The following is a 13,939-nucleotide window of genomic DNA, read 5'->3' as shown; positions in this document are numbered from 1 at the left end:
CACAGTGTCTTGTTTTGAAAAGTGTTAAAGACTTCCACTCATGAATAAACACCTCAGTGATGTATTATTTACAGAGTCATTTGATAATCTGAATATTTAGAAAGAGATGGAGATACATTTGGTGTAATTTTGTCATTATAAAAGAGTCCATTCATCAAAAACTGTGCAAGAACAAAACATTTTCTGATAATTAACTCAGCACTAAGACCACTGAAGATTTTTTGTGAGAGTTTTCTTGCATTATGTGCTGTTTAGAGGTCTGTGCCACATGGACAAAATTGCCCAACAAGGGAACATACTAATTAGGATTCGATCTCTTTTTGTACGCTTCACGAGGAGTCCATATTTAGAGCCCTGACAACAATTCCAAAATATTTTGACAGGACGTTTCGGTACAATGTTGAGGCAGAAAGAGGGATTTGGGGTAGAATATCAAAATATCAAAAACCCCATAATCATAGTACAGGCCAAATTACCCAGCAGCATTTTCTCACATTTTTGAGGCCTTGGCTGGCTGAGACAGTGGGGGGAAATGGTTCTCCCAGGCGCTATCTGGCAGGAAATTTTTGAAGGTGGATGGGGCAGACATGTCTCCAACTCTGCTGTCTACCATGAGCCATTTTCAACCACAGACATTCATCTTAACATGCAGAAGTCTGCCTTTGTCTTCCCGTGGTGCCGCATTTGACTAGTTGTGTTGCAAAACTCCGTGTAGCTTGAAAGAAAAAGGAAGGATTTATCATCCGGAGGCTTCGGGCCGAAGAAGAATGATTCTATCAGGACTTAAGCTGTTTGTCAGAAATATGCTGTACTGTCATATTTGGTGTTATGTAAAAGCTGAGGCGGAGTCCTGCTGTAGCCGCTGTGACCTACAAACACTTCATCACGATGAAAAGGGATAATTGTGTGCTGTAACACAAGTGCTACATGAGTTTCACACAGATGTGCTCTGCTCAGCTTCTTTTTTTTTCACTCGTCCTGTGAATGAATCATAGACTGGGCCGGGCCGTGTCTATGTGTTGTTGTGCTTTACTGGTCCTCTCTCTGGGGATGTTTTCAGTGAATTCATTAACTGAGCAGATTTCCAGGACTGTCTCTGATGTGCTAACCGCTAAATCTGTCATGAAGTGCACGGAAACGAGGGAGCTCACCAGGTGCTGGTTCTCATAATGACCACGACTTGTAATCTTCTGCAGTTATTTGAAGATTTAAACTCAGCCCCCTCTCAAATGTGGCATCCACACAAGCTGCACTGAGGTGTTTTACAAGGCGTCTTGTTGAGAGGAAATATCTGACATGGAATATCTGTTTTTTGTTGCTCTTTTTTTACTTTGCTTTCTTTGTTTACGGAAAACTGTTGGTTGCATTTTTGAGTTAACTAGTTGTGAAGACAGAAGACAGAGATGTCAGCGGGGGCCGGGGTGCATGGTCCCTGCTGCTCAGCCAACATCTGGGATCAGCTGCAGGCAAATCAGATTTTTAAGCCTCTGCTTAGCAATGTACAAGATTTGCCTGCTTGAAAGAATGTAAAACAATGAAATCTCCAACAGAGTAACACAGAGAAAATGCTGTTGTCAGGCAGTCTTTGATGTGAGGGCTGTATAGTCCCTCTCTGGTCTTCAGTTTAACCTCTAAAAACTCATCTCTGTGTAGCAAAGTTGCAGGTTCAGACGTTTTTTCCACCAGCTTACCTACAGCTCTGCTCAAACACTGTAAAAGTACTCAACACCACACGATGTCAGGTTGTAATATTGGAGTAATTCAGTCTTAAACAGATTTTAAAGAGAAAAAAATGTTACAGAAAGTCCCATGCTGCAAGTTGACAGGATTGGTTCCTTCATTCATATTAAATCCTGGAAGTCTGTGTTTTTTGAGATTGTCAGATCAGTACGCTGCAGTTTCAAGGTGGAAATGCTCATGATATGTCTTCTAGTATTTAAAACAAACATAAAACATATCAACATGTATAAAAAGCAGGGTAAATAATGTATATTTTACCAGAGGGGGTCGTAAAGTAGTCATCTGCGGTGAAAGAAAACATGTTTTTATGCACAGAGTAGCTCATTGAGTGTTGGTCTTTGAATCTGATTAATCTTAAATGAACACTAAAATGCTTTTTATAGATTAAATAATGCAGACAGAGGCTTTCTAGCAAATATCTGTCAAAATCAGTGACTTTTAGGGGTCATTTTGATGAAAGATTCCTCGAGTCGCCCCTGTTTGTTTTTGCAGTATTTTTGCAGTAACATATAACTCTGCCTTCTCTGTAGTCGTTAATCTCTACTGATAGAACTTGTTGAATTTCATGTTGCAAGTGTCTGTCTTGGTTCTTGAACTCTCGGGTGATGTTGGAAGAAAGACCTCTCACTTTAACCTCTATCAGTTTTAGCTCATTTTGTAAATCCTAAAAGACCTTCTTGTGCAATCCTGTTTTTTTTAACCTTATTAACTTATCGTGTATCATGACATCGTGAGAGAAATAAGCCGTTACCACCGTGGTTGGAGTTTCTGTGTCATTATTGTTCTTTATAATCTTTTTCTGATCCACAAATGTACACTCCAATATTACTGCTTGTCATCGTGTGGCGTAGAGTAGCTTTACAGTAGCAACAGTGTAGAGTTCCATGTAAGCTGTTTTAAGGAAGGAAGGGATTATGTTTATGGAAAAAAAAACCTATAAATATGTAAGTTTTAAACACAGAGAAGCTTTTTCATGGGTTTAATCAATGACCGGAGAGGAACTTTCAGTATCATATAATTATCTGTTCTCAGTAGGAGTAAGTCTTTTCTGATGTAATTTGGTTTTTTATTCCTTAATATCATATTGCAAGAGCATGTCTTGGTTTTTGACAGCTTGGATCATGCTGGAAGTAAAAGCTCCCATTATACTTGCCTCAGTTTCAACATGTTTTTTAATCTTTTAGTGAAACAAATCAGGATAAAAGTGACTGAATTAGTTATATTGAAGGATCTATGTGTATATAATGCTTGTGTCTGCACTGTTTTTTGGTTATGTTTATCCAGATTTCTATATTTGCATTTGCGTGTGTTAGTGCATGTGTATTTGTGTAGCATGTGGTTCGCCTCTGAGTTTGTACAAGTCTGCGTGTGGTGGTGAGAGCATCCTCGGGGCGCATTGACATGCACAGCGTTGACCACATTTATTAAAGAGAAGGCACAGTAAATCCCTCGGCCCATGCCTATTATGGCAGATACGGTCGCATAGAAATCCCGTGTCTTTCACATCCCTCCAGCACATCGCTCCATAGTGCTGCACTGTTTGTATATGGCCTTTTGGCTGGTGGGTGGGGGGAAGTTTTGGGGGTCTAAACGACCGCTTAGCAGATAAAGAATTTTAATGACCGTCCCTATTTAAAAACAGGATCCTTTATGCTCTTAAATGGCTCCCATGAATCTGGTGTGTAAACCCTCCAGTCTTCTTGAGTTGTTTTCCCCTGACTTGATTAGTTGAAGAACCATCCGTCAATCTCCAGGCTGTCGACGGGCTTTGGAAAAGAACAAGAAAGAAATTTTAATCCGAGCATATATATCTTTCTCTGTCATATTGGGCAAACAGAGGAAATGAAGTCCTGTGCGACCGCTGATAACGCGGCGCTAAAAACGTGGCAGAGGCATTGCTAGATCACTGTCCAGAGCCTGCCACTATAAATCTTTAATGGAGTCCGTTTCTGAAGGTTTCAACCAGTCTGCAGTCTAGTGGCAACACAAGACTTCGCCAAATAAAATATCAGGTTCCTCAAATGAACTTTAACAGAGCAGTAACATTCTGGATCAGCTCTTAAAAAACTTCAGCGCAGTAACAATGTGGTCTCGTAGAGCTTTTTCCGATCGCCTGTTTTCTCTTTTCCACTCCCTGGTACACCCTGTAACAATTGCTGGATCTGAATGTTTTTGCAAATAGCTCTGGTAAGTGACGGGGGTTATTAAAACGGTGGTGTGTGCTGCATGATTAGTGTTATAGCCTGGCAAAAAGGATCCACTTTTTAATGTTGTTTATTCACTTTGTTTCTCTTAGCACACTGGTTAGCACATTGCGTTCTCACAAAACTAATTGTATCATAACTAGCTGTAGCTGTTTCTGCAGCATGTCCCTCTAAATAACTCGCAGCATGTAACATGCGTGTTGAATAACTTTGCACACTTTCGCTCTTAAACACTTTTCCAAACTCATATTTCAACTTTATATGGCCCGTGTATGAACATTATAGAGTTGTATTATGAGCAAGTCATACAGCCAGTGTAAGTTTTCCACCTCTCACACTGGTTATGATCTGCTGGTACTGCTGTGTCACCATAAAATGAAAACCAGTCACTGTATGGTCTGCAGACCCAGAGCTAGATTGAGATTTCCAAATATTCGACAACACAGCAAATAAAACGCACCACTGTAGTAAAAACACAAAAGGCAAATCACTTCATTAAATTTCACCACGAGGCCCTAAAATATGAGAAAAAAGCTGCACTTTGTGTCCGTCGATATGCTTTCTTTGCCTGCCTGCAAACCCTGCAAACCGCCAAACCCTATCTGTAACATATGGGGAAGAAATTATGCAAAAGCATTCAGACGCAGCACTCCATAAATAACTGCTGAGCTGTAGAACATTTTAGGTTTAATTTGATGAATGCCTCCAAGATTGCCATATTATTAGGAATATTCTATCCCTCTTTTATGCTGGGTAGCAGCTTTGAGCACTCTGCCGAGATATCCCTTTCACTCTGTTGCTTGTTAACTGTGAGAAAACCTCTGTTTACTCTGTTATGTTTGGCAAACTGTGCGGTGGGACAGCTCGCACCCTGCACTCAGCTCCACGAGGCCTTTCATGGGTGTTGGACGGGGATGCATTAAAAGAAGCTTTGTCGCAAAGCAACAGGTTCTCAGAGGCAGAAAAATGTCAATTTTGCCTCGTTGGCGGCCAGTTCTCTCCCCCCTGAGTAATGATGTGTTTTATTTACGCTGTCCCTTAAGAGCACAATCTAGCCGCAGTCCATAAACCGTAATTAACCATTTAGCCTTAAGCTTCAGGCTACAGATGGGCCGTCTCATAAATTTACACATTCATCCGTCTTCCCTAAGTCAACCTGTCCTGGACTTCCTGGTTTAATGAACCCGGTTGTTTGGACACCCCGGCTTTATCCTTCCTGTGCGAAGCTTAACTCGGTTCTATTTTCGATAAAACATCAGTCAGTCATATATTGAAGGAGGAGATTATCTCTTGTGCCAGCAGAGACACTCAAACCTGCTTCTTAGCGCGGCTTAAACTGAGCGACTCAAGGCGACTCGCAGCCTTTTCCCAGGAGGTGGGTGCTGCTGTTTCCCTCGAATCAACCCCCCATCAGGCTCTCACAGCGGCGCGCACCCTCGCAGCAGCTGCAGCGGTCAGAAAACAGATAGCTTAATCATTATTAACACATGTATTTGTACCCCCCTCCGGCTCGGAGAGTATGGCCACGGCACCTTCTTGGAGGTTAATGTGATTTGTCCTGTGGTAATGTACACTGGTAAGGTGCTTAGACCCTGCCATATGTTTATGCTAGACAATGCTTTCTGGGTTGAGAGGCTTACAGAGAAAACTGTCTGTGGATCTTTTCGATGGAAAAGGGGGCAGCAGATGGTCAGCTGGTCTACTTTAGTCTCAGGGTTCTGGAAGCTTGTTATTTTGGACGCCGTTTCTGTGGGGTTATTCTGGGGTCTCCCATTCTCTCCGAACGTGATCCACGGTGAAACAAAGCCCTTAGATGTGATCTCAGATGCAGCAGTGAAATATTAGGCGGCAGAATTGAATGTCATTCCTACTGCCAGTTTAACAACCACTTTAAGTTCTCTGGGATTATTGTGAAATCTCAAACAGAGAGCTCTGTTTTGGTTGTCACTGCCCCAACTGTGTCATTCCCAGATCTGAGGGGAATGTGCTGCATTTAATTAAATGGTAATGGTGTTTCTAGATTCAATTAAAGCGGGGAGGAATCCTCATGTGGCTCGAGTGCTTTGAGCTCCCCGACGGATTGAGTTGCTTTGTGTGAAGCGAGGTGCACTGACGCCAGTGTCTTTCTCCTTTATCCCGGAGTGTCTGCTCGCAGGATGAAAACAGTTATCTGAATACCATCAGTCTGATGTCTTCCCATGGAGAAAACCCCTCGCTCTCGGAGACGAGGTTATCACAAGGGTTTAGCTTCGATACCACCTCGGAGCTTAGTGATTCCAACATCAGCAAAACCGCCTCGTGGAAACATGGTACCACAAAGTCCACTGTTTTCTTCACTGATTGAGGGAGCATGCTCCTCTGGACCCAAACCCTGGTTCCTTACTCGGCTGGCAATGAGTGGCAGTTTCTCCTAAAACTTTATTTCTAGCACACAGAAAAGTGACTCATCTAAAAGAATGCAGAGATTTGAGAGTTGTGAGATTTGATCAGTGGCGTTGATGAGTTCTTGGCACGAGGTAGATACCAAAGATGTGAGTGTGTAATCACCAGGAGAGCAGTGTCAGGTCACGGCGGTTTGCTTTCCGAACTGACCTGAGATTAACCTCTGAAATAAGATTATACTCATGACACAAACTCCAGACAGAAGGTGGAGCCGTCAATGCATTATCTGTTTTGATCAACAAATTATAGCTGTTTAGGCGTTTTAGTTTGTCACGCTCGTCTGATGGACGTTAGCAGTAACTTGAATAAAACAGCAAGGATTAATTGATTTGTTGTCCAACTAATCATCAATTAAACTGTTTGAGTGTTTAGAAAAAGTCCAAATGATCTAATGTCAGCTTCCCTATTGTGAATAATTTTTGGTTTCTTTCTTCCTATATGACAGTAAACTAAAGCTATTTGGGTCGTGGACAAAACAAGAAATTTGAAGACGTCGTCTTGGAGTTTGAGACACACTTACCCACACTACAGTTCAAAAGTCTAGGGTCACTTAGAAATGTCCTTATTTTTAAAAGAAAAGCAGTTTTTTTCAATGGAGATAACATTAAATGAATGATAAATCCAGTCTAGACATTGTTAATGTGGTAAATGAGTATTCTAGCTGGAAACAGCTGATTTTTAATGGAATATCTCCATAGAGGTACAGAGGAACATTTCCAGCAACCATCACTCCTGTGTTCTAATGCTACATTGTGTTAGCTAATGGTGTTGAAAGGCTAACTGATGATTAGAAAACCTTTGTGCAATTATGTTAGCACATGAATAAAAGTGTGAGTTTTCATAGAAAACATGAAATTGTCTGGGTGACCCAAACTTTTCAACGATAGTGTAAATCTATCACTATTTTCTGAAATTTTATAGACTAAACAGCTAATCAGTTATTCAAGAATATAGTCGACAAATTAATCCACAAAGAACGTATTTGCTAATTTCTGTTCTAAGCTTAAACTTGTTACCCTTTTGAAATGCAAAACTAGCCAGCCTGCTGTTCCTTTGGAAAAATTGACCAAATCTCAGCTGAAAGTTGTGTTCTTCAGTCAAAATCACTTGACTCTACATGTCTCATTTACAAAATTGCAAAAAATATATTGTTTGCCATGACTAGATTCTGTAAAAAACAAAAGATTCTGCACTCTACAGTGCAACTAGAAAGATATTCGTGGCTCAGCTGCAACCAGCAGTCATGGGATAAAAATTAGAAAATTGCTAGCTAAAATCATTGTCTGAACAGGGCTAAACTGCAACTTGTTAGAGTACATAAAGTCAAGCATGAAACAAATTAAAACTAGTAGGAAAATATACACAGGATGTAAAATCACCTCTGTTTAACAGTATTGGTGAAATCTGAGCGCACTTGGAAAAATGATGTACATATTGAGTTCTTTTATGTTTATTTGGTGAAGTACACCCATCCATCCATCCATCCATCCATCCATTATCTATACACCGCTTAACCCTCATTAGGGTCATGGGGGGCTGGAGTTTATCTCAGCTGACTTAAGGTGAAAGCAGATGACATCCTGGACAGGTCACCAGTCTGGTGAAATAAATAGTAATCATAATAATCACATAAATTAAAGTTCTCTTTACTGCTAAACATGGTTGTGCTGTTTTCATAGATTTGCAGAATTTTATATCGCAGTTAAAAAAAAAAAAAAGTCCTGATATGTCCAGAAACAGTTTGGGCTTTATGGGGTTAAGTCACCATTGTTTATACGCTGATGAACATTTTACTGGATGGATTTGCTTAATGACAATATAGACACAGCTTTAAATGTTTTCCAGTGCAACAGGCAAAAAAAAAAGAAAAAAAGAAAAACAGGCTGTGGTTAATGCCGCCCTATAAAAAGTGCAAAATTTATCCTAAGAACTACTGCAAAAAGCAAAAGAATAAAGGGTCTGGGGATGGGATTTGCCAGTGGAAAAATAGTTGTCTAACCACAGAGCATGGCAGCCCCCGGTAGGCAGCTGACTTCCCGCTGCAAATTTCCACCAGCTCTCTTTCCATGGTAAAATGATGTCATTTGTCTTACAGCGGTGGGCCAGATTGAGCGCTGCCACATTTAGGCGTATTTCCTTGCCATATTCCTACCGTGCACGAGGTGACACCCGCCTCAGCTGCGCTCATCTAAATCATTGACCCTGACACTCTTCCCTGCGCTTTGCCAGATTCCAGCAAAGACTGTTTGGAGGAGATGCTGGCATTTTGGAGCACTCTTGGAGAGCATTCCTCTGCCGTTGAGTCACTCGCTCCATAAAAAGAAGAAGGAGATGGGGGTTATTTTGTACATTTGAAAAAAAATGCTCTGGGATTGCTTTTCTTACTGTTACAGGTACTGGAAATTTAAGAATCGGAAACAGACGACATACTCAGCATTCAGACATACCCGTTATTTAGCAGCCGCCGTCGCGTGAATCTTGAGAATGTCTCATCCCAGCCGTAACTATTTGAAACAACTGTCATTTACATACATTTGCATACCGACAAAGATATAGTGTTGCTTGACTAAATCTGTCATCCCACGCCATGTAACAGGATAGATCTGGACTATTTACCCGTTGAAGAGGAGGTTTGGAAGGAGGAACAGCTGCCAGGGGTTATGTGATATCGGTGAGCCCCAGGAGGCTGAGGAGGCACGTCCTGAGGCTGCACATGATGCTAGGAGAAGTGATACGCCAAGAAACATGCGAGAAATGCTCAGTTTTAGTCTGTGGATGACGGCGAGGTCAGCACAGCTTCAGGTCTGGACTGAGAAGCATCATATATATGTGTATATATATATATATATATATATATATATATATATATATATATATATATATATATATATGTGTGTGTGTATATATATATATATACACATATATATGTATATATATGAGATATTGTCATCCAAACACGAGATTTGAGTGTTCAAACAGCATGCTGAAAGTGGGTCAACTGTCAGTTTTTTAAAAGAAACTATCTCAGAATGCACTAAAATTTCCTACATACCATTTTAAACTTTCATAGTTCATGATACAAAGGTTTCAAGCAGGTCAGAGATGACTGAGCAGAATCATCACGTCCACTAAGGATTAGTAACAGGGTCTGTGCCTCCATGTGTTTGGTGACATTGGAGGTCAAAGGTTCTGACGGAGAACACTGTTCGTTCTCCTGAGGCAGTAAACAGGTTGTGACTTCACATCCTGCACAAGAGTGAAATGCCTGGAAGGCGGCCGGTGTGCTCCACAAATACACACACACACACACACACACACACACACACACACACACACACACACACACACACACACACACACACACACACACACACGGTCCTTGCAGCTTGGCCTGCTTCCTCTCTTAGTGGGGAAACAATGCCATTGAAATGCAACCAGTGCGCTCACTGTGCAGCAGAAGGCAGTTTTATACTTCAGAAAAATGCAGCAGCTGGCTCGATACTCGAAAACAAATATTTTCCTCGTTCGCCCAGTCTCTCGGTGGGACCTAATGGCTTTTGTAGACAAAGCCACTTAGCTCTCAGAGCCACTTATCAGCCCAGCAGCTCCAGCCTGCACAGAACATCTTTGATCAACAACAGTCTTAGCGAGTTGCTGACTGTCAAACCCACTTTGCCCGTCGGCGGCAGCAGCAGCGGTAGCTGCGGCTCCACGCAGGTTAATTTAAAGCGATACAGACACCTTGCTGACTTGGATCGCTCCTCAATTAAGAGGATCAGCTGAGGAGGAGCAGGAGCCGCTCTGTTGTCATGACAACCCACCGAGTGATGACTCACATCAATTCAATCACGGGTGACACCGCAGGCTGGAGCGTAGGCCGATTAGAGAGCTGCAATCAAGTATGATGTTGATTAAGTAATCCTGCTGACTCCGTTTGTTTGGGCTCTTAGCCTCATGTTCTGGTTGCTTGTTACATAACACCTGAGTGATGGTGCAGTATAGACTGGACAGACGTACATTTCATGCTCGAGTTATGTTCCCGCTGCTGTTAATTCTTTGCATTTGACACCAAATTCACAGTCAGATGCCTCTGTGTAAATCACCAGTGATTTTAGAATATTTTGTTTACAAGGAGGATCTCATAATCACAAATATTTGTAAAGGTGGAAACACATAATCACCTCAAAATTCAACATTGCCTCTATCTGGCTATAAACACAGAAGTCTTACTAAGTCAGCGAAGTCTGAGCTAGAACAGCAGAGAGCATGACTCACTTTGGTAATGAGTCACTAAAGATTAGTGTTGTATGGTTTCTGGGTCTCTTTTGGGATAAAAATTGTTTACCGTTACCTCTGTTTGTGTCATTTATTTTGCTTCTGGAATTCAGCTCTGTTTATTCTGAATGCACATGTTAGCCACTTCTGTTCTGACCAGAAAACCTGGATACATTACAAGCTTAAGGTCATATGCCTGTTTATTATCATAAAGCCAGGCAGTGAAGTGATGTTACAGTAAACTATCTCAAATCTCATTTGGTGAGGAATCCCCTGCCCTCCTGAAAGAAGCCGCGGTGGTCTCCAAACCCCACAATAATGCTCAAATTTGTTGATGTTCATGGGGAAATTCTCTTTTTCCTCGCTGCCCACGGCGAGGTCACAGTGTAGTGTCAGCAACTCAACAGCAGCTGTAGAGCTAGTAGGGGATTTTATTTCTTTTGTTTCCTTCTCAAGGAGACTTTAGTAGTTTGAACAGTGTTTGACAGTCCTACACTGGTGACGTATATAAAGGACAGATCTCTAATCCTTAGTGATTTTTTGGTACCAAACAACATGTGTCCAGTCTTGGCTATTTATGCTGAAGTTAAACTTTTGCAAATGTTCGGCTATTTTTAAGATGCTGTTTAGACAGTATTTCAAAAAAACATTTGCTTCTTTTGTTCCATGAAAAAGAAATGATTTTGTAAGAAAACACTTACTCTGTGTGAGTATTCGTGCACAAACTCTTAGGCACAGTGAGCTAAATGGTAACATCAGCCATGCTCAGAATGCAATGCTAGTGCAACACTAGCACCATTTCACTATTTATGAATTAGCACTCAAGCTCAAGGTGACAAGGATGTCATTAGTTCTCTTGGTTACCATTCATTAACCAGAAGTTTTGAATTGATGATGCTACAACAAACATCACAATATTAACCCCCCCCTTCCTAATATCATACAGGTTATTATGGGTTGGGGATATGGAGAGGGTGTTCGGTCAGCATCAGGTGATTCATGTCAAAGTAACCCAAGTTTTCCCAGCAGAACACTGCATTGGAACAAGATGTTCTATCTTCATATCTCACCTGTTTGTGTTTTTTTTAATGTTATGGCTGATTGATGTAGCTAAAAAGTCACATTTATCCTCTGGCTTCATTTATCAGTCCCAGAGGCTTCCCACTTCAGACTGACTTACAAAGCCATAGCCCTATCTTAAATACCTAAACCTAGCACCAAAACAGTACGTTTCAGACAGACATCTCAGTATAATGCTCCATTTTCCTTTTACCACTCCGTACTGACATATAACAGAAATACGTGATTTTATCGGCGTGCGTCATCTCAGGAGATTACTGAGGCAAAGATAATTCATCTGCCTTCCAAATGAGAAGAACGAGTGCAAAATATAACAAGCATGTTGCCCCGATTTTCTCATATTTATAAGATAATCCACTCTGCTGACAGTCCCTCCAGCTTTCTCTCTGGCCCCCCTTCCCTCGGCACCCTCTTTTCTCAGATTCTCTGTGTTTTGATTTTGCACAGCATTAAGAGAGAATTTTTGTGGCCACCATCCAAATGTTTCTTATTATCTCTTATTAATCCCGGCCCCCACACTATGTAAGTTCAAGCATCTGATGTTTTCAACAGCTGAGTACACAGAGACAGGAGACACAGGCTTGGGATTGTGTATGTTTTTATTTGGGTGTATTATAGCCGCAGAGCTGCAGGACGGAGCAACTCCATGATAGATGAGGTGGAGCTGCCTTTTACGGGTTTCAGCTCTCAGGTGTCGTCAATCCTCAGGTGCTCTCTGTCCTTATAGTATTTATACTGTAAACAAAATGCAAATCATTAAGGACTCAAGCTTCAAAGATGTTCCTAAATCCCGTATTGTGACTTCCAGTAACGAGGCTGAACTCGTGTTTATGTTTGGAATATAGATCAGGCATTTTGGCGTGCCATTTAGAGGAGGATTATAAAGGGCAGCTCAAGCCAGGCAGATGTCTGAATCTCTTTTTTTTTCAGGTTTTCTGCATTGCAGCTCATTTTCATCTGCTATTGATTTAAATCCATCCCTCGGGGCCCCGCAAACCCCATTTCGTCACCCGCTCTGGGAGAAAAACGGCTAGATTTTTGCTGAAAATAGCACTTCTCCTCGCTCAAATTCCACAGCCTAACTCGCTCAGTGCCGTGCACCTTAAAATAGATGCCTCACTGTGGAGATTAAATCTGTGAGTGTCCAAGACCTCAGGAAGGACGCCTGAAAGATTCGATTTCAGAGACATTGAACCCCTTTGATGTGTTCTCCGCTGATGTGTGTTGATGTGACGTTACAACCGATGGAAAGCGGTGGCCGGAGACGTTTACTTGAATTCATTGCAGCAGGAATATTGTGGCTGGAGAGTGAATTGATTCAGTGTGGATCTTGCTTCAAATGACGAGTCGTGTACAATAAATCACCACGAGTCTAAAGTCTAAATGGAGTTTTAATGGCGCTCATATGTGTCCTCTTTACTGGCTTGCTGTGGCACGAAAAAGAGTTTAAGATTCTGTCACTTGAGTTGCTTCTGTCCTCGCCACTGAGGTCTTTCCTCCTTCACTTCTCCTTTGGGTGCCCTATGAAGGAGAAGTAAACTGCTGTTGTCATTCATCATTTTTTCTTCTCCTCTTGTCCCTTCACCTCCAGGTTCTCCATCACTGAGTGGAACGGGAACAGTAACGGTTCTGGTGGACGATGTCAACGATAACGTTCCCGTGTTCACCTCGGCCACCTTCCACACCACCATCATGGAGGACGCCCCGACGGGGACAGACGTCTTGTTGGTCAACAGCTCGGATGCAGACGTTGGACTCAATGGTGTTATAAGGTATTCTGATTTGGACTTATTTTCTGATCATTTATGTTATTAATATTATTTATTTATTAAGAAACAACTGTATCTTTTCCCTCTGAACTCCAAGCAGTTTCTGGGTGTTTTTTGTTCCTGCCATATTTTTACTCACTGCATTGTAAAGTCATGCACCTCTATGGCCACAGCAAAAGCACTGGTAGCAGTAGAGGCAACTCTGAAATCTGTATTGTATAATATATAACAGATAATATACTGCCATTCAGAAGTTTTGGGTCACTTAGAAATGTCCTTATTTTTGAAAGAATAGCAGTTTTTTTCAATGAAGATAACATTAAATTAATCAGAAATTCAATCTAGACATTATTAATGTGGTAAATGATTATTCTAGCTGGAAATGGATCATTTTTATCTCCATAGAGGTACAGAGGAACTTTTCCAGCA

General features: G+C 41.4%; 1 protein-coding gene across 1 annotated transcript in view; it reads left to right on the top strand.

Moving 5' to 3' along the window:
- fat4 (FAT atypical cadherin 4) overlaps positions 1–13,939 on the top strand; it is a 130,232-nt gene that overhangs the window by 78,018 nt on the left and 38,275 nt on the right. The window contains exon 7 of the mRNA XM_055016349.1: positions 13,333–13,513. Within this exon, the coding sequence (XP_054872324.1) occupies positions 13,333–13,513 (181 nt within the window). The remainder of the gene's footprint in view (positions 1–13,332; positions 13,514–13,939) is intronic.

The sequence above is a fragment of the Amphiprion ocellaris genome, chromosome 13 (assembly GCF_022539595.1).
Source record: "Amphiprion ocellaris isolate individual 3 ecotype Okinawa chromosome 13, ASM2253959v1, whole genome shotgun sequence".
NCBI lineage: Eukaryota > Metazoa > Chordata > Actinopteri > Pomacentridae > Amphiprion > Amphiprion ocellaris.
This window is presented reverse-complemented; position numbering and strand designations above follow the sequence as displayed.